This window comes from Numida meleagris, chromosome 4 (assembly GCF_002078875.1).
Source record: "Numida meleagris isolate 19003 breed g44 Domestic line chromosome 4, NumMel1.0, whole genome shotgun sequence".
Lineage (NCBI taxonomy): Eukaryota > Metazoa > Chordata > Aves > Galliformes > Numididae > Numida > Numida meleagris.
Window position 1 is genome coordinate 10,368,981 of NC_034412.1, and position 20,781 is coordinate 10,389,761.

The 20,781-nt window shown below is 49.4% G+C and overlaps 1 protein-coding gene across 4 annotated transcripts in view; it reads left to right on the forward strand.

Moving 5' to 3' along the window:
* LOC110398225 (interleukin-1 receptor accessory protein-like) overlaps window positions 2,431–20,781 on the forward strand; it is a 34,775-nt gene continuing 16,424 nt past the window's right edge. The window contains exons 1-2 of one of the 4 annotated variants that reach the window (XM_021395693.1): window positions 2,431–2,706; window positions 16,394–16,467. In XM_021395693.1, coding sequence (XP_021251368.1) covers window positions 16,395–16,467 — 73 coding nt within the window. In that variant the 5' untranslated portion in view covers window positions 2,431–2,706; window position 16,394. Of the gene's footprint in view, window positions 2,707–2,764; window positions 3,021–16,393; window positions 16,468–16,688; window positions 16,926–20,781 lie in introns of those variants that run through there. The other 3 variants (XM_021395694.1, XM_021395691.1, XM_021395692.1) reach the window with 3 other exon arrangements.

Consider the following 20,781-nt stretch of genomic DNA (forward strand, 5'->3'; position numbering starts at 1 on the left):
GGGCTGTGTGATCCAGGCTCCTCGTGTGCTTCTGGCTCTAAATTGACTAGCAGGAATAGCAGAACTGCAGCAAACCATGGCCAATTTTGGCCACTTGTCACTGAAGTTCTGCAGAATATTTTCCCTGCAGTTGCAATGCCAGCAGTTTCAATGTCCTGGCTCAACACAACACATTCCTCTGCTATTTAAGTCCCCTGCTGTGGTTTCACCTAGTAATGCTACTTTTTGCTCCCTGCCCCAAAATTGTGGCACAATGCTGCTTTATTTTTGTGCTCAAAAATGTTTTCTATTTACTGAATTGCTCTTCAAACTGTAGTATAATTCACTCTGGGGTGTAACTGTGTTGCATTTTAACCTGCACAGAAATAGCATGCACAAACATAGAGAAAGGCTGGAGAAAAACAGCAATACAAAAATAATCCTCATGACAGCACTGAGCCCAAGTGAGCAATATTACCCTCATTCCACAGTAGGGAATTGCTTGTTCATTCATTTATTTATTAAATCTATATGCAAAAGAAGTCTGAAGCATTTCTTATGGAAACACAATAAGCAGGTGTGATTTGGGGCTTTGCTATCAGGGGTAGCCTTACAATAATATCTGGAAATTTGGCTCTGAACTCATGATCCGTTCAAGGGTATCTAATGTTGAATTCTAGCTCTCCATCAGCATCCAGGGAAATTGATGATATTGAGGTAAAAACCCCATTTGCACGGATGGAGCGAGGCTAGGATTTTGGAGTGGTGTGACTTTGTTCGGGTGTATGTGCAAGTGACAGCTAACCTGCATTACTAGTATTGCAACAGTGTCTGGATCTTCCCAAATGAGAATAATAACATGTCCTATCCCAGATCTGTATCTATGGATGGAATATATTGCACAGAAGAAGGTAGCATTATTATTATTATTTAATTCTTCCAGCAATCACCAGAGCAGCTGAGTTACTCCCACAGCTGCATTAAAAATCAGGACTAAAATATGCAATCCTTTTGTTATTTCATCTTCTGTGAGAAAAGTGGACCGTCTTGCTTCAACAAAAGATTTTAGGCACATATTTCTCTGGAATAACGCTGGAAAATGCGGCTCACAAAATGTGCCTGGCTATTCCAGTTTTGTCTAAATTCAGCAACGCAGCTGAGTGCATGGATACCTAAAGTAGCTGCAGAGAGGATAGCTTGGATCCTGGAGCTGTGCAGGTAGCATGGAGAAAAACACAGACTGATCCGCTAAAAGTGGGGTCCATCAGTCTACACAGAGCTCTGCCTTGTAATTTTGGGATGGCTTTGGGTGAGAGATGGCTTGAGTAGAGCTGACTCTAAGCAAAAGCTGAGGAGGCAATTTTTCAAGGGCGTTCACCACTGGCACAAGCAAGCCACTGAGACAAGCAACATTCTGCCTAATCTTGCTGTGCCAGAGCCCGGGAAAGCAAAGGGCAGAAAGGTGCAGGAGGAAGGTGCCTCACGTGGCAGCTCCCTCACACACACCCACTGACCCTCAGGGTGCAGAAAACTAGGGTGATGAGTGGGGTGGGCCGAGGACCAGTCCCCCCTTTCACAGAGGCAGTGTGCATGCAGCAATCCCCTTTTGGCCTCAAGGGGAACACAAGGATGTCTGTGGCAGGCTGCAAGCGATGGCCAAACCCTTCCCCCCAGCACAGGCTGCTGCAGGGAAGCTTCTGTGGATGGAATGAAATGTGGTCTTCTGGATATTCTGGAGCCATGTCCTGGGGATAATGACGGAAGTCCTGAACTGAGTCCAACCTGGAAACAACGCTGTAGTGAAGACTGCTGAAAAGTGCTGCAGCATTTTGAAGGGATTGAAGTTTCCCCAGCACCAAAGGCTTCGTGTCCAGACATACTGCCCTGCTGTCAGGCTGCCAAGAGGTGACAGAAGCATGAACACAGCCAGGTCACCTCTTGGCAGGATGGGAGAGTGTCCTGGCCAGCCGGGGAGGAAGGAGAGCTCTCCTCCCTGCCCAGCAAGGGCACTCTTGCACTACCACTGAAAGACATGACAATGAGCGTTCACCTGAATACCTTCTGGAACAGAAGGCTGATGCTGCTTTAGTGGTTAATGATAGAAATTATCTACCCTGAAGACACCTTGTGAGAAATACTTGGTTTTCCAGGCCATGCACCAGGCCCAGTGTTGCCAGCCGCTCTGCTTTGTTCTATGCAGCCTCACCTCAAGCGCTGGGTGCAGTTTTGGGCCCCACAGTGTAAGGAGGACATAAAACTATTAGAGAGTGTCCAAAGGAAGGCTATGAGGTTGGGGAAGGGTCTGGAGGGAAAGGTGAGTGAGGAGTGGTTCACGTCCCTTGCTTTGTCTGGCCCAGAGAAGCGCAGACTGGGGGGAGACCTCACGGTAGCCTGCAGCTCCTCACAGGGAGCTCTGCTCTGAAGGAGCCGTGAGCCAGCGTAGGGCTGCGCATCACCCCACGCAGCCCCTTGCCCTCACCGTGCCCGGCCCTCACGCCCCGCTCTGCCTTCCCGCTGCGCTGAGCTGCGAGCAGCTCGGGCCAGGAGAGGGAGCCATGCCCTACGCGAGGCCGCGTCCCCCGCCTCCTCCTCCTCCCGGCAGCGGGACCCCGCGAGCGGCGAGAGGGACGGGGCGGGGCGGGGCCGTGCGGCCGGGGGCCGCGGGGGAGGAGGAAGGAGAGAGCGAGGAGCGCGGGACGTGGCTGTGGGAGCCGTCCGCGTGCCCAGGTGAGGCGCGGTGCTCGCGTGGGGGGAACGCGCAGGCGGAGCAGCGGGAGCGGAGAGGTGGCCCGGTCCGGCTCGGCTCGGCCGTGAACTTGCAGCGCTCGGAGGGAAAGTTTGGGGCGGCTGCGTTGGGCGTGAGGTCGCGGTCGTTGCTCGCCATCCGCGGTCAGCCCGGCAGGGAAATTAAAAATATATATATATGAAAATAAGAAGGGAAAAGAAAAGAAGAAAAAAAAAAAAAGCGGAAATATTCGGCTGCGGTGGGGAAAGCGCCGGAGAGCCCGAGGTGCCGCTTCGCTGAGAGCCGTCCCCGCGCGGTGAGAGCTGCGGGAGGGGAGCGGGGTCCCGGTGAACGCTGCCCTCCCCGGGAGCCCCCGCTGCCCCCGGTTGAGCGCGGCCGGAGCCGAGGCTACGGGAGCGCCGCGGTGCCCCGGGGGCGGCTGCTGCTGCTGCGGCCGCTGCCCGGAGCGGTGCTGGAGTGGCCGCCTTTGGACCGCGGGATGTTGGGCATTCCAAGCGCTTACACGCGCTGACGGACGCAACTTTAATTTTCGTCTGCGTTTCAAATGCGCGAGCCTGATGCTAGAGTGCAAGAGGGGAGAGGAAAGGGCGCAGGTTGAAGCCGTAGCGGGGGAAGTAAAGTGGAAGAGGCGCGTCCAGGAGAGCGGCGTGAGAGTGCAGGCAGCACGTGTGGTCAGCTGTGCCCCGAACGAGGCATTCTGAGAGGCCGTGGAAACGGGTCAGAAAGGATCCGTGAGGGCTCCAGCCCTGCGCTGTGTCGGTGCCATCTCCTTCGGTGCATTGCTGGGCTTATTGCTTGGGCTGTGTGCAGTGCTCAGCACCACGGGATCCTGAGCACGGGGCCTTGTGCTGAAAACCAGATAATAAATGCACTCTCACAGGCATTGTTCCGTCTCATCCTCTGCTTTGTGAATAGCTGGTTATAATGCACAGACCAAAAAAAAAAAACGCCCTGCTTTCTTTTGTGGATCTTCTTTTCTTATTAAGTGCATTTTAGTTTTGTTGTCATAGGAAAGGCTTTTTATTTCTGGATTTGGGAGATTGCAGCAAGCTCCTTATACTATTTTTCTGACAGTCCATCTTTTAACGGTGTCCTCTCTTGGATAAGCAGAACTGTCACTGAACTTACAATTCCATACACTGAGATCAGAGTATTATTTATTAACCGTGCTGTGGAGAGTCCATATCTCACAACGTAAAGGGCCATTTATAACAGGTTGCTTTTGGCAGCTCCAGAAGATTTATGTGGTGAATTGTGTTCCGTGCAAGAGACGTTTCTCCTGTTTGCATGGGGGAGAGCACTGCTGCAGCCCAAAGACACTCTGGTGCTGGGACTTGCCCTCATTTCTGCCCCCAGTGTCTGATGAGCAGGGAGGGGGAGCTCAGGGGTAAGCCTTGAGACCCAGATGTTCCGCTCACCTGGAAGCAGGTGTGGAGTTGTTCCTGTTGCTTGCAGCTCCTTCTCCCAAGAGCCTTTGCTCTGTTTCTGAAAGACTGCAGGTCTGTCCATGCCTAATCCCTCCGAGAGTCTGTGCAGGAAAGCTTGTGTCTGAGTGCCTCTGGGCTCCCTCCTTGCAGATCTCAGTGCAGATGCCCTGCATGTGAGCACTGCCCAGTGTGCAGCAGGGATGAGCCCTGAGCAGGGCTGGGCTGGAACAGTGCCCTGGGTCAGGTCACCCTGCACTGAAGTGCTTGATGGAACGTGTAGTTGAGAGAGGCTTAGGAGCTGGATGGAGCCTGGCAACGTAGAGGGATGAAGAATGCCTCTCTGGTGCTGTAGTGTTGTGCTCTGAAATCTTTGTGTACGAAGGAGGAGGCAGAGGGAGCTTGTCCCAGCTCTGTGCCTTCAAGGCCAGCATGTGCCAGATGCCAGCAACAGGGATGAAGCTTTTTGCTCCTTCAGAACAAGAGACAAGACCATGTTTTTTTTATTCCTTCCTCTCACTTATTATGTTCGGATTTTATGTTGGCTATTTTGGCAGGCGCTAGTCTCATATGTCTTTTCCCATCTGTCTCGGGTTCCCCACTGTTGTCGAATGTCCTCCCTGTGCAGCAGGACTCTGACTTGCTAAGACTTGAGACGGAGATGGCTGCTGCAGCTGGCAGCACGTCTGAGGGGTGCCCAGCTTGGCTCTCCTGCATCAGCAAGGTAGGAAGAAGATTGTAACCAGCATGTGAGTGCATTCAGACTGCTCACAGCATCCTTGCTGTCTGTCCAGTCTTTCTTTTCATCATATAGCAACAGGGAATGCGTTGGGAATAAAAATAGAGGTATGGAGAAGCCGATATAAGCTGAAATCTGTGAGCGGCGCTGCGATATGTGGGAACTGAAACACTTTCTACAGCAGAGCTCGCAGTTCAGGCATTGCTGTCCTCCTTCCTCACGCCACAGCCTGTGGATGGTCGGCGTACCCAGGAGCAGCACTCTGTACCCAGTAGGTGAGCTCTGGTGCTCCTCCAGCTGCAGGGCAGGAGGGAAGCAGAGCTTAGAGCTGTTTCCTACCCGAGCCGATCTTGCTGAAGTGCTGTGTGCTGGGGGTTTCCTTCTTTCCGCGGTTTGTGGTGCTGTGTTCTGCTCTGCCGTCAGCAGAACGGATGACTGAGATTGGGTCACTGCAAAGCTTGAATAGAACAGCTTCTTTTTTGCGAGGTATTGCAGAATTTCTCCTCCCCCCTCTCCAGTGCAAAGCAGAAGGCTCATCTCACGTTTCTCAGCCATCGTTTTGGGATGTGTAGGGCTTTGGCATGTGACTGAGCCACACTCAGGGAGTGCAAAAAGGAAACAGGTTTGGGGAAATTAGTTGAAGTGGTGCCTACACCTTTGGGACCTCTGAGGTTGAGGGCAGTGTGTGTACAGGCTGAGGTCCAAATTCCCAATGAGAAGCATATGGAAGCTGTGACATTGAACACATCTTGTGTTCAAGAAACATTTAGATTTAGATATAGCATTGAGAGACATGGCTTAGTGGGGTTATATTGATGGTAGGTGGATGGTTGGACTTGATGATCTTGTAGGTCTTTTCCAACCTAGCTAATTCTATGATTCTATGATTCTATGACATTTGTAAAATCAGAATCTCAGTTTGTAGAAAATAAAATACAAGCACATGAGTGTACAGGCATACATATTCCATAGAATCACAGAAACAGAATATCCCACGTTGGAGGGGACCCGTAAGGATCACTGAGGAATCCAACTTGTTATAGGGCTCCTTAAAAATAGTTGCTGGTAAAACAGGATTTCTGCTATGAGCAAAGAATCACATCTTTAGTCAGCCCCTTGTTAATTCAGCAGCTCTCAATTTCATCAAATAGGGGCTATCTCCCCAGGAATTCCTCCTGACAAAGGGTTTCCCTGGAGCCTGCAAGATTATCCAATTACAGTTTTAAGAAAATTGCAGCATGGATAGCTGGCTAAAGATAGAAGTCTGAGAGAGCGTGAGAGAAAGAGAAGGGATGTGTGAGAGAGCCCAAGCTTTGCTTTCTTCTCCTACCAGTGAAGTGGGAAAAATTATATCTGTCCTTAACGTCTGATGTGGAAATGTGTATGAAGCTAAGGTGTGCAATTGAATTCCTCCATGTGGAAAAAATGGCACTCATTGACATTCATCAGCACTTGCTGAACGTTTATGGAGACCAACCAGTGGATGGTAGCACAGTGAAAGTTGCACTCTGTGGGCAACGTTTTCCTAGCAACAACGCTGACATAGCAGCTGGGAAGCAGTGGGTCACCTACCTCCACTGGAGCAGATTTTTACTAGTGCTGCATGCAGGCTCTTGTTCAGGGCTGGCAAAAATGCGCGACTCATGGTGGTAACTGTGTTGGAAAACAGCCTTTTGTAGCTGAGAACATGCTCTATCAGTGTTCCCGTGTTCTTTGTATCTGTTGTAGTTTCCATTGACATAAATGGGAGGCATTACTTCTGGAGCAACATTTGTACTGCTCACGCTCTGTGTTTATATGAGAAACAGCTCAACCATGCACTTGCACAAGAACTTCCGAAGTCTCTTCAGCTTGAGTAAGCAGAGGTGTTACCAGAAGCAGAAGAGGATGTAGGAAGTTTTAATACCGGTGTCTCTAGCTAGGAAAGCTGCTGCGTGGTTTGGTTGTTTTTCTTTGTTTTTTTCTTCCCCCCCAGTTATGCTTAATCCCTCGCATTACTGGCAGACAAATGTGATGGAGTATCTCGCCTCTCCTAGGCCTGATGCTGTCCTCTCCTGTGGTATTTTCAGGTGTTCAGAGGAGGTTTCTTATCTATTCAGCCAACTTGTGTGGAAGAGCTTGCAAAGCTGTGACCTGAATGCTTATCCTTAGTGCTGACAGGATGCTGTGGAGCCATTTAACTCTATATTTATAACAATTATATTGCTTGCTGAGAAAGACGTGACGTTTTCTTCTTGGAAGGAATTTTTGCTTTTTTTTTTTTTTTTTGCCTTTTTCTGCCTATTATTTGCAATTGCAGTTGCCTTTCTTTCTCATTTTACCTTTTGTCCTACGTGTAAATAATGAGCTATTTACAGTTAATCTGAGTGCAAGGGGATGAGACTTCTGGAGAGTGACAAAGCTCCCATCTGTTTGATCTGCAGTAGCATTTTGGGGTTTGCCTTCCACTCGGAAAGAAGCCAGAACTTATCTCGCTCAGTTTCAAATTTTCCTTGCAGTATTTAAACTGGACTTTTTAATCATTTAGAAACAAACAGAAATGGAAATAGCTTTTCAAGTGACGTTTTGCCGTGTTCTTATCACAGTGTTTGATAAATCCGAACAGCTCTGCTGTATTCCTATGAAATGAGTTGAAATCTCACTACCAAATTGTATTGGGAACAGGTGGGGCTTTATTCTGTAAAGGCATCTATTTTCTGTGGTGGTATATTGCATTTCTGTGTTTCCTGCCTGTGGGGCTCCCAGCCGAAGATGAGTTGTTTGAAGGAAACTGCTGCTTAACTGCTTATTATTTAAGACAGACTCAAACTCAAGTTTTCTGTGGTGGGTACGTGGTACATTTATCCCCATCAGCTCCGGTGGCTTCTGAGCTTGGGGAGTTAATCTGTACTTTGCACTCAAGTCATCTTTCATCTCAGCATCTCTAAGCTTTTTAGGGACATTAAGATGCACTGCGGCGTGAGCTGGGGAGAGGCTGTTATAAATGTGGCTGGGGAAACGGAGGCACGGATTTCAGGAGCCTCTGCTAATATGTTTGGTTCAGGGGACAGCCATTTGTATGCTGTCCGTGCCCGATTATCAGGGAGGCTCTGCAATTTTTCACATACTTCAGCTGGTGATGGATGCGTCCGTAGGCTTCGGGTAGATTAACCAGAAACTCATATTGGTGCACTAAACTAATAGACTGCTTACAACACTTCAGCCGTGGGGATAAAGAGGAGCACAGCAAATGGCAGTGGCAGAAACCCCAAATTCTGGTTATATTTTTTCCCTGCAGCAATCTCTGCTGCAAAAAGCAAACCTCACCAAAACCCAGAAGGAAAATAACCTCCATCCCAGCACAGTAACATCCAGGGTCCCGCTACACAAACCTATCAGTAACTTGTTGATTCAAACTCTGGAAACCTGTAGAAAATATTTACTCTGAGAGAGCTGTACAAATGCACTCTAACACAAATAGTTGTATTGGTTGCATTGAGAAATAGCTGTTCCTCCCCCTTCTCTGAGCATAACCACCTCCCAGCCCTTATTTACAAGGAGGATCTGGATAATGGGAGGAAGAGCCTCCCTGGCACATCAGTCGCATTGAGTGGCACAGGTTGTGGATACCTTTGGGGTTGTTTTGCCCTTTGTAAGCTTTTTTTCTTGCCTGCCAGGCGCACTCAGGGAGGTGGTGCAGTCACCGTCCCTGGAGATGTTCAAGAGCTGTGGAGATGTGGCACTGAGGGACACGGATAGTGGGCATGGTGTGATGGGTTGGACCAGGTGATCTTAGAGGTCTTTTCCAGCCTCAATGATTCTATGACTCTATGATTCTATGACTGTCATGTCAACAAGTGTCAAGGAGTGAGAGGAAAACCCAACCCAGCTTCCTGAGAGCACTCAGCGATCGCTTGCTCGCAGAGATGAACCAGCGCAGGGCTGGGGTCAGTACAGCTCTGAGAATATTAGGGCACCATGAATATGTTGGAAACTTCTCAGATTCTTGGCCCTTTGCAGCAGAATTCTAATATGTAGCAGTATTTCCTCTTGTCGCTGCTCCCTGTAGCCTTTAGAAATGTCAGCAGTGCATATATTGCCTTTTGCTTGTCATGCAGCTGGAGAAATGAATTCACTGCCCCTCATGAGATCAGTCACACTCTTCACAAATAATTAATACTGATGACAGTGGCAGCTTCCTGCTGCCTGCAGTTCCCTCGCAGCCTCCCCACCGTGTGGGTGCTGTGGGTCACAGAGCACACTTCGGAGGAGGCTCCTGGATGTGAAAATGCAGGATGCTGTTGTTTGAAGGTTGAACGGAGAACTGTGTCCAAGGGATCAATGCAGGCAGAGCCTGAGCAAGACCCCTGCAGAGGAGCAAGGTCACGTTTGTAGAAAGTGGAGTTAGAGGCCTAGGTAGCAAACGTGATACATGGGAGATGGGGAGGGTCATCCCATTCTGTTTCTCTTCTGCTCCTTTGTTTCTGTCTGTGTGAGGTTTGTCTCATCCCTTTGCAGAACACAGCAATGCAAGAACGCAGAAGCAAGCTGCTCTGCTCATCGCCAGGAGGACAAGTGGGTGGTGGGAAGGTGGAGGCCTGGGGGGAGCTGGAAGGGCTGTAAGTGGGGTGCTGCCAAGTTTCCAGTTCCTTTGCTGTTCATTTTTTTTGTTGCTTTAAGGTCTGCTACAGACTGATGTGTCAAGCACACTCCAGAACAGCCTGCATGAGCTGGAGAGGGAATTAAGCATCTTCATCTCTTCTTCTTGTTTGTGTTTTCTTCTTCTTTCTTTTTTCCTCATAAGGCCAAATGTGATTAAATTAACCTGATTAATAGAAATGCCAGGTGTGGAAATGCTGTGTGGCTTCAATTTGTAAAAAGAAAAGCTCAGCTGGCTTGCTTTTACCCTTGAACATCTTGCTCATCCCAAGATAACTGGGGTCACCTGAGGAAAGCCTTTCCCAGTGCTGTAGGTAGAGATCAGGTCTTCATTTTCGGGCAGCAGCACAAGCCTGTCTGCAGCATTGGAGGCATTGCAAACTGCAAAAGGGTTTTGCAGTGATTGCCCACAAAAAAGGTGCTTGAGAAAGAGAGTGAGGCACTGTGATGCTGAAGTGTAGGGTGCTGGGGACTTTTGTTTGCTGTGTGGGGCAATGAGATGCAAACGACGTTGGAACAGAGCAGCCATCCTGGAGTAATGAGTGATGTAGGGGAATGAGACGAAGTGAAAGCTGCTATGTGCTTGGCAGTAAGTGTTTGAACTCAGGGAGAGAGCATTTTTTGGTACTGAAAGTTTGATGCAGCGAGTGCTCAGTAGAGCCTGCACAGTGCCTGCTGTGGTGGAGGGGCTATGTGGAGGCCCTTGCTGTGCTTAGGAGCCATTCCATCCCACTGGGAGTGCTGCTTTGGGTTCAGGAGCCCTAGGCTGCTCCTGAGGGAGGCAGTCAGCCCAGATGCTGAACCTGCCAAGTCTGCGTTTTGGGCTGGAGGAGCTTGGGATCGTTATTGTGTGCTCTATTGCATGATGTGGATGTCCTGCTGTATCCACGTGGAGGGAGGGATATCCTCTTAGGGAAGGCAGTGGAGCTGCCTGCATCTGAAAGCCGTTAAAAAAGTGAAAGGGAAGAATGCATAAACTTAATGTTCATTCTCAGATGTCTCCAGATCCTACTTGAGAGCCCATCAGGACTCTTCCAGTGAGGGATGAACCTCACTCTGGATTCCTTAAGCTCCCTCAGGTCTGTAAGCCATGTTGGTTGAAGTTTTCTGTTTTTATTCTACATGGAGAGTTATTTGTTGGTTTATTTTCTGCTGGGGCAGTCCAAGGGTATTTCACAGCATTCTTCATTCACTGTAACACCGCCATCCAAAATAGAAACATTGTGTCTGGCTTCAGGAAAGGTCTCAGCTCTCTTTGAAGCTCTGTTGGAAGCTTTTCATTCACTGGCTTTTCAGACTTGAAAAATAGAATATCTTGGCTGGATACCTTTCGCTTGAGCGCAGAAGTGCTCTTGTAGGTTGGTGTTTGAACTGTTCCACGGCCTGCGTGCATGCATTAGTGATGCGCGCTGTTTGATTTCATAGCCACGGCTCTGCTTGTCCGTCTTTGGCATCCAGTGCGGATCTCTGGGTGACAGTCACAGCTGTTTGCCTTGTCCAGGTCTACGTGTATTTCTGAGAGGTGACGGGTTGTTGAGCTGGTTTGTTTTAAATGTATGAGGTGCAGTGTGCTCTGCCTGCTAAGCAGCTGCCGGAGTCTGATTGGCAGCAGCCTGGGCTCCAGCAGAGCAGCATGCAGAATCTGCAGCATTTCTGCTTTGCTGAGCCCTGAGAGGACTCTGAGGACTGAAAAGAGGGCTCGCTGCCTTTCCTCAGGTGGACCTTTAAGCCTCCTCCACTCCTCACAACTTGTGTAGGTCACTTAAAAATAGCCACTTCTTCTGAATTGTGCCTATTGACTTCAAATCTCTTGAGTCAAAAGGACTCCAGGAGATGGCAGCTACATGTCAATAATAGATCACAGGTTCTGTGGTTGTTCTCCATCCCTATCTCCCTCTGTGACCCTTAGAGTGATGCACCTCTGTTTGCCGTTTCATCCCTGAGCAAGTATGTTTATCATCAGTAAAAGCAGAAGAAAAAGATGTTTCCTGAGGCTATTACATCTTTCTTCAAGGGTTATCCTTAAAAGCAAGGTAGAACTCTGAGAGGATCGTGTCTCCTCAAACAGAAGGGCTTTAGGATGATGTGCAGGAGAAAACAAAACCCTTCCTTCCCCTTTGATGCCTCTCACTTGGCTTTGAACAGGAAGCTCCAGCGTAGAATCACAGAATTGTTAGGGTTGGAAAAGACCTCTAAGATCATCTAGTCCAGCCACCAACCCATCCCCACCACGCCCACTAACCATGTTCCTCAGTGCCACATCTCCACGGATTTTGAACACTTCCAGAAACAATGACTCCACCACCTCCCTGGGCCTGAGCGCTCTTTCTGGGAAGGAATTTTTCCTAATATCTCTAATAGCTTACCATTGGGCTGGCTGCCCTGTGTTGCAGCCCCACGATGTCACTGGGAGAAAGCATGTGAGGCTCCTGTGAGTAACAGCACAGCATGGCTTATGTGGGCATGGCTGTGTGGGGTGTGGGCAGAGGGTACCTGACAGCCCTGCTGGTCATCACCCTGATGTAATGTCCTCAGCTGGGCCTGGGAGCTGGCTGAGGTTCAGTGCTGTGTTGCATTGCTTGGGAGGGATCTCTCGAGGACTGGCAGACCCACAGTAGGAGAAGCTTTGCTCTGGGTAGGGATAGGAGTGCAGCAGAAGTGATGCTGCTCAGTGCCCGGAGGGAGAGGCAGTGGGAGCCGTGTGAGTCTTGGCTAAGTGGCACCAAGGTTTATGCTACAGTAATTCTCCCTATTGTCTGACTTGATCCTGCATGGTTTTCTGGAAGGCTGAAGGGCCTTTACCCCCTTAGTGGTTGTTTTTTTTTTTTTTTTTTTCCTCATTGCTTTTCTCTGGCTGCCCTTTGTCTGCCTTTGGGATTCGCTAAATGTGCTTTGACTATGCATTTATCTTCCTCATGAGAAAACCCAGCAAGTGCATCAAGCCGCCTTTTCCAGCACAGTGTGGGGATACAGGGACCGAGAGCACATGGAGCCATGGAGCAGAGGAGCGGTGCCTCTCTCCTGCATGCTGCCTGGCTTTGCAGCAAACCACTGCACGCTCAACCTGCACACTAGCAGAGCTCTTGCTGTGCATGCTTTGAAGCCCAGGTAGCATCTGACCAGAAGCTTTCCCGTCCCAGGCATGTGTAGTTTAGAAGCAAAGTGACTCCAAAGTCAATGTCAGACAATGTCTTCCCGTGTCAGCATCCTTTTCTTAGAGCCAGCCCAGTGCTCTCGAATCCCTCAGACTTAGAGGGGCTTAACCAAAAATTTCCTACAGAAAATAATATATAACCCCATTCAAATAGCCAGAGCCGCCTTTATGTTTTCCTCTTCCTGCAACTGCTTTATTTTAAATGCCCTTTCAGCCAGAGCACTTAGTGACGATGTTTTGAAGGGCGCCTTTGTTCTGTGTACAGTAATGTGGCTCTGGTGAGCAGCGGAAAACCTGTCAGAGCTCTCCAGGTGCCTGTGGTTTGAAGGGACAAAGGCGATTTCTTGTAAATGGTGACATTGTTCTGTAGGATTAGTACGGTTGTCTTTGAGAATAGGTGTACAGTGGCTGCTTTGAGAGCAGCTCTCTTCATTAATTGTTTGACAGCGATCTTGTTTTTTGCAATTGCTTGGGAAGCACTGAGGTCTTGCTGGGTCGGTGCTGCTAAGGACAATAGGGAAGGGTATTTGAAACAAAGATGTCTTATATGGAAAGACATTTTCTGCATCATCAGGCCCGTTCCTAGCCAGTATCAAATGCAAACCTAAATTTTTCCACCACCTTGGCCTTTGGGAACACGAGACCCAGCCATGCCCACGTTCCCGTCACTCCTTTCTTTGCTCCCTGGTAAATGCAGGGTGAAAGTTGGATGAAGAAAGTGCTCAGAAACAAAAAGAAAACAAAACATCAACTAAGTTCCTTGAGAACTCTATTAATGGCAGCGATGAATTGTTTTCCCCAACTGCTCTATGAATTATTATTAAAATGTTAATTTATGGAGGCATTAAGAACGCTTCAGAGTGGATTGGTCTCCTGAGAAGCTCCTGGATCACTGGCGATGTATCTGAGCTCTCCAGCCTTCTCCTGGCAGCTCTGATTACCTGCTGTCTACCCGTGTGTGATCTCCGAGCTGTCTGCTGCTCTGCTCACTGATTTATTCCTGGCTCTGTTTGGCATTGGCTTTGTACGTGGTTTCTCTGCCTGCTAGGGGTAAGGTCTGTGGCCTCAGTAGGTAGATGCGGCTGGGGGAGCCCTTCCCACGCAGGTTGGGGTTTGCACTCCCCAACCTCTGACTCCTCTGATTGCAGCCAGAGGTGTGGGTGTTGCAATAAGTTCAGCCGGCAGCGGTTGTGTCATGTACTGGCAGAACTACAACGTGCTCTCTGGTGTCACGAAACAAAGAAGCGGGTTGCTGGAAAAGGCTGAGAAAATTCTTCCCTTCCCGCTAAGAGCGGTGAGTTGAGTTATCGTGCTGTGGCATCGTGTTCTTCCAGCATTACAAAACCCACCTCTGCAACGGAACGAGTGCAGTGTTCTTTTTCCTGGTGTCACTGGCAGAGTCACATCCTCCTGGGGAAATGTGACCACAAGACTGTCCTGGGAATGCATTTTTGGGGCAAATCACAGATTTTTGGGCTGTCTAAATTGCAGCATTGCAGTGCTGGTGGCATTGAGGGATCTCAGACTTCAGTGCTCCTTCTGCTGTCTTTCCCACCCTTGGGAGCTGTCAGAGCAGTCAAGGAATCTCTCCCAGTAACAGGGGAATCACTGTGATCTGACAAGCTCTGTGTCTCTCCCCACTGGTAAAATCTTCTCCGGAGAGGCTAGAATGAACCAGAAGTAAATCCTGCTGTTCAGTAGCTAGATAGAACAAGAACCAAGAATTGCCCCCACAGTGTGGGGATTTTAGATACCTTGTCTGTGGGAATGGAGCCCTGATGGCTCTGGGACCACTGAAGGGAGCATACTCTTCGGAGCAGTTAATGGAGGTAAATATTAGCTCATTGCAGAGCTCGGGTATCACTGAGTGAAATGGAGTTTATTTTGGCCTCGGGCCACATGAATGGCCTTGCTGTAAATGAGAGGAACTCCAAAGTCAATAGCTGCTCCTGCTTGTGTCAGGGCTGAGTTCAGACACATTTGTACAAAACACAGGAGGGAAAAAGTGGGAAAATAAGGGTGAGTTAGGACACGCTGTTCATTAATCTAAAGGCAAATGGAGAGCAAGCCATGAGAAATCTGTTAAAGAAATGATTCCCTCCCCCCGTGCCCCAAGTGTGTACTCCCTCTGTTCCAGCATCTGAGTTCCCAAAAGTTACTGAACTCCCACTGCACTGGTTCTCTCTCCCCAGTCTGCTGATGAAAAGGTGTTTTATCCTTTCTTGAGGCTTCTAAAGGGTGGATGCCCTTCATAATAGTTCCTCTCCATGGATGCTTCCTATGTGTTGGTGGTTATAGGTGGCAGCAGTGAAGGCCACTTGAGTTTGGGTGAAGAAGGAAGAGGATGACCAGCTCCTATCTGCCTCCATCCCCGCTGCCTGCAGGATTCCAGGGCAGCCTGGTGTGTGGGGAAGAGCAGGCTTGCTCCAGATTCCCTTTCTCTCTTAGAGATGAGCCCAACCCAGGGAAAGCATTGTACAAATGCTTTTCAAATTCATTGGTAAGGACGGATTAAATAACTGCTGCTGGGCTTCAAGTGGCTTACATGCTCCATTTTTGTTAATATGGGCAATCTTAGCTGCTCTCTGCTTCTGCTTGAGTTCCTTCTCTGTAATGCACACATTACACAGAGGCTTATGAGGAGCATGTTTCAGGGTGGCTCACCTCCACACCTTGCAGCATGTGGATGGAGCAGGTTCCCTGTCACCCCAGGAGCATGCTCCCATCAGTGGCACTGTGTTCATTACTGCCCTGCCTGGCAGGGCTGAGGTGTTTCAGGTTCATCCTTTTAACCATCTATTGTTCCTCTGTGATCCGACAGTACCTTTGCTCCATTAATGAGAGCATCTAGTAAATGTCAGCTTTCATGAGTGGCAGCTTAAGTTGCATCCTGGAAAACCTAGAAACATGGGGAAGCTTTAATTCTAATGAGTGAGCAGCTCTGAGAGCCAAATGCTAAATTTCAGAGCACGTGGCAAGTGGAATTGGCAGAGCACATTTATCTCAAATTACAGGGAACTGTACTCTGCAGCAGGAGCTGAGAAGCTGGGGATTTTCTGCCTGCCTATGGGTGCTGCACTACAAGCACAAATGTTGGTTCAGGTCACTGCCAAAGCGCGTACTGAGTCTGGGACTCATTGCTTGTACATGGGAGGCATTGGATGGGGCATGGTCCAGCTTCATCCTGGGGGCTCCCTGCAGGGCTGGGCCACATGGCTGGCTGCTCCCTGGGCAGCAGCGTGAGGACCCTGCAGGCTCACACGGTGTAGGCGTTGGTCGCATAGAGCTGTGTTTGGTGCAAACATGCTTCAGCACTTCCTGCACTTTTTCTGAACAGTGAGCATGTGCACTGGCAGAATGAGGTCTCGGCAAGGGACCTCAGTGTTGCTGGAGTCAAAGCTTAGGATTTGTACCCTGCTGTATGTGACAGGCAAGCGGAGAGCTTACTGCTCGTGCTCTGTTCTAGTGACTTGAGTCAGTGAGCTCAGAGTCCTCTTCTGAGCTGTCACCTCCTGGGCTGCCTGCAGGCAGGACAACGCTGCTCTGAATTTCTTAATGAAATATAGAAAAAACAAACAAACAAAAAAGTACAAGAACGAAAGGATCTGTGAGTGGGCGGAGGAATAAACACACATGCTCGGATATTTTTTTTTTTAAATGCCTGCAGAGTTGAAATGTTGTAAAATAACCAGAGCCCTTGGTGCGCTTTGCAGGATGAAGATGGTCGGTGCTGTGCTGCTGGTGACGCTGCTGTGGCTGAGCGCGGTGCCCCTGGGCAGTGGCTCCGGTAAGTGCTCGTGGTGCTCGCTTCAGGGCTGAGGGCGGTGGAGGAAAGCTGGCTGCAGCCCTTTGGGGTGTTTGCGTGGTTCCTGGGTGAAATGGCTGCATGTAGAGTGCTTTGGCAAAGTGCACATACACATGGGTTGTCTGCAGGGGTTGTGTAATTCTCGCACGCAGCGGCGGTGAGCGCAGCGTAAGTGGGTACGTAAGCAAACAGCAGCTAGCCCAGCCTCTGAGTAACAGTGCTTTGCAAATCTGAGCCTCTGCTTGATCAGCATTGTCATTCCCAGTCTGGAAGGGACAAAACCAGGCATGAGGCAGCACCTTGTCACTGAGTTACTGGCAGGACCTGGGTTTGAACGTGAGATTCGCTGTTCCTGCGTGGCTCTGGAGGGGGCTGAAGTTCTGGGCTCTCAGCTTCTGACTCATGCCTCAGCAATGTGAGGGGAGAGGGGAACTTCTTGGGTAAGAGGAGCTCTCGCAGTCGTCTCACTGAGTCACTTTCCTGACAGGAAATATGCTGTCATGCTCGCGGCTCCCCTGGCACGCAGTCAGCCGGGCGCTGGTGAAGAGGCAGATTGTGTGTGCCTCAGCTCCGGGCTTCCTCCTCGGGGGAGGAAGGAGACAGCACGATCTGCAGAAGGCAAGGGGGAGGGAGGGGAGAAGGAACAAGCCGTGGCTTTGAGGGAACAAGGTTCAGAAAGAGCCCTGGGGCTTTAGCAGGCCTCCTGGGAGCGCTTGCCCCACTGCAGCGCTGGCAAAGGAGCAGTTAAAACACCCTGAGCTGATAAACAGTTACTGGGTGATTTTAATCTTGTATGTTCCTGAATGATTGGGGCTGAATTCGCAGTAGGTACTGCGGTGTGGAGGCTGAAGGCTTTTCTCTCTGACCTGCCCTAGAACTACTGGCCTAGGTCAGCTGCAGTCATTAGTAGGGTTAGAGCCCTCGTAGAGTGTTGCAAGAACATAAACATCAAAGGGTGATGCATGGGACGTGTCCAGTTAAAGCACATTCCTTCTGCAAATCCACTGTAGTGTTTGTGTTTAACTTTCTGGAGGTCTGTGGATGGTGCAGGGTTCCATTTTTGCTTTGCACATGCCATAAACCACTTTGGGCTGTCAAAACATGCACTGTTCCTGCTACTGGGCTTGCAGCACTGTTTGCGTTTGAATGGAGGGCAGCCCTCTGTTATTTTGTGTGGTTTGAGGCTGAAGCCCATTTCACCCCTGCAAAGCCACAAATAGTCTGTGGGAGTCTGGATGTGCTCTGATAACGGTACAGCATTTGGGCTGTCTATTCTTTAGGCTAGGATAGTAGAATTTCTAGAGGGAACATGAGCTACTTTCCAAGCACCACACAGCTCCAGTTGGGGCACTCATACCATGGCACAGGCTCCTGGGATATTTAAGGTGCATTTGGCTGAAGTTTTTCAGGTACCTTAGTGCCCATCTTCAGGATGCTGTAGTGGATAGGAGCTGTCTCTGTGTGTAAGGGTAACTGTGCCTTTGCACCTCTGCAGGCTGAGTTAGCGTGGAGCTGAGCCTCAGCTAATGATGTGGGTTGGGTTTGTGCCTGGGAAGGATGGAAGAGGGGGGGGTGGTGAAGGTAGTGGCACAGTCTGGGATAGAAGTATCTTGGGAAGGGGAAAGGTTTTGTTGCTTCAGCTGGATGTTTGAGTCTGCTGCTTGCTTGCACCCATGCGCATCCCTTCTGGTCTTGAAAGTATGTGTGATCTGCAGTGCCTGGGTTTGAGATCCTTCAGTGTGATCCTTGGGATGCTTTGCAGTGGTTGAATACCAAAGGGTGTTCCGCTTTTCTTGTCTTAAACCTATGTGCCTGTGCTGCAGGATGCTTAACAACCTAGGTGTTTTGAATGCCAAAGGATGGCAAAACCCAGTGAACCAAATTTTGGTTTTATAATGACTTCTTTGGCACCATTAGTGTGATGCAGATACACATTGATTTTACATCTCTTCTAAGCCAGTCAAAAAGCAAAACAGCCAGCATGAATACAAAATAATGTTACCCCTTTGTTCTCATACGCAGCTGGCCCATGTTAGATACTGACTTAACAGATAACTGGAGTGCATCTATAATCCTTCAGTGCCAGGAAGCACTCTCTTGCATAGGAAATTCCTCTGAAAGTTGCTCTAGGGTTATCAGGCAGGGTGAGCCCAGCATGGGGTCAAATCCTGCACAGGCTGACATCTGCAGCCATGGCTTTGGGCAGCCAGCAGCACTGGTCTGGCTCAGGAGGTCAGCACTGCCTCCTGCACCAGCTCTTGAGCTCCCATCTGTGCACTGAGCAGAGGCAGAGCAGTTACTAGTGGCCAGGGGAAATTTGCAGATTAATAAATTACTGTCTGTAAAACACTTTGAAGATGGAAAGCGCTGCGCAGCTCCTCAGGATTATTACTATATCGCTCTTATTCTATTGATGGGGTTCCAGTGGCCTTATTTCCCTTATGATTTGTGACAGCCCCAGAAGCTGAGGCGCTTATTTTAGTATGTAAAGTCAAAAGAAAAATAGATTAAACTGCATTATTGTCTTCTAAAGAGACTAAATCCCTCCCCCACCATCTTCTCCTGGGATTTCCCGACTTCCTCCTACTCTTCCATCTCAGCTTCTAGCTGTCCTAATTCAGGACGTGATTTTATAACCATGCATACCAGTCTGAGTTACTGCAGTTATGGAATTTTATGGTACATGTGTGCATGAAGTGATGTGATGCTGAAGATGCTTGGCCCTGAAGTGGAGACAAACCCTGTGGAACGGAGCTGTGCAGGGTAAGGACACATAACAGCAGCTTTCAGCCTCCTTCTGCACAGCCAGAGCCGTGCCAGGAGAGCAGAGAAGAGCTTGCTTCTGCTGCTTGACTGCAGGGGGTTGCGAGGGGCAAATCTTGTGCAGATGGCTCACCTTACATTCTGCACGGAAGTGCAAAAATGCATGGAAGAAAGCTCACTTGGAGATTGTCACTGGGATGGTGTTGGATGGTCACTTTTGCAGTCATGGTGCAGTATCTTTTACTGTATTATAAACAGGATGGGAGGCACCCAAGACCCCGGCTCCATGCTATAATGAGGCTGCACAGCTTTAATTCCACAAGTTCATGGTACAGCCAGGAGCTGGGCCTGGACCTGAAGTCCCAGGTTGAGATCCACACCAGCTTGGACACAACTTTGTCATGACACTAAACAGGCAGACACCTCTTTGTGCTGCTTTTCCTATGGATAACTTTGCAACAGGCTGTTCTGTTTTCTCTCTTCCTCCTGTGCTGCTCTACTTCACTTCACCCAGCAATTTCCTCAATGAAGTGAGATGGAAAGTAGCTATTTGCTCCTCTTCTCCTTCGGGCTTTGAAGCAGTTCATACCCCTACCATTATTGTTTTGATCTTGTGGATTTCCTCCAGGAAAACATGTCAAGCTTGCTAGAGAAAGCCGAGCACTTTTTTTTTTTGTACTCAGTTGCTGGAGGTAACCAAAATACTCTGCCACGTTCAGTAAGCACGGCTTTAATCACAGATAGAGCAGGCACAGAGCTGCTGTGCAAGAGCTTTAAGACAAACAACAGCCACTCCTCCCTCTGTTACAGACTGCGCGTGGCTGGGTCAGGATGCTCTGAGTCAGGAGTTATGGGCTCTGTTACAGGTTGATCACTTCTCTTTGAGCTAGGCTTTCAGAATCTGAAGTGAAACACGCTGTATAAGTGCTTTTGGACAAGTTGAATGCTATATACCAGAAAGTCTTTTTTCCTTCTTCCTTTCTTGATTGTTCTGCCTATTGAAATGATAAGCATTTGGAGAGAGATGCTGCTCCATCCGCAGCACCCTCTGGCAATGCTTCCATGAGGGCACTGCAGCAGGGCTGGATGAGCACTGGGAGATGTGGCTAACATGAGCCCTTCCAATTCCCACTGATTCCAGAGTGTTTGGATCTGCTTAGGGAGATGCTCTCATTTGCTCTGTGCCACCCTCCCTCTGCTGCGTTGCACCATCAGGTGGGGTGCGAGCCAAGTGGGAACCACTTTCCTGCTACGCCACCGTATTTCTCAGCTGCGGAACCAACCACTATAGCAGAGCATGCTGCTGTGCCATGCTCTTGTGCAGGATGTGTGCGTGAAAGCAGAACTGCAGACCAAGTGGAAGTGTGGGTGCTCCTGGCACATGTGTGCATAGAAAGAGCTCCCACGCGTGGCAGCTGGCCACAGCTGGCACCTCCTGTGCTCTGAGCGCAGCTCCTCCATTCAGCCCGACTTCCTTTGCTTCCCACTCACTGCAAACTGCTGTGCGCCTGAAAGAGGGTGGGGGAGGTTTTT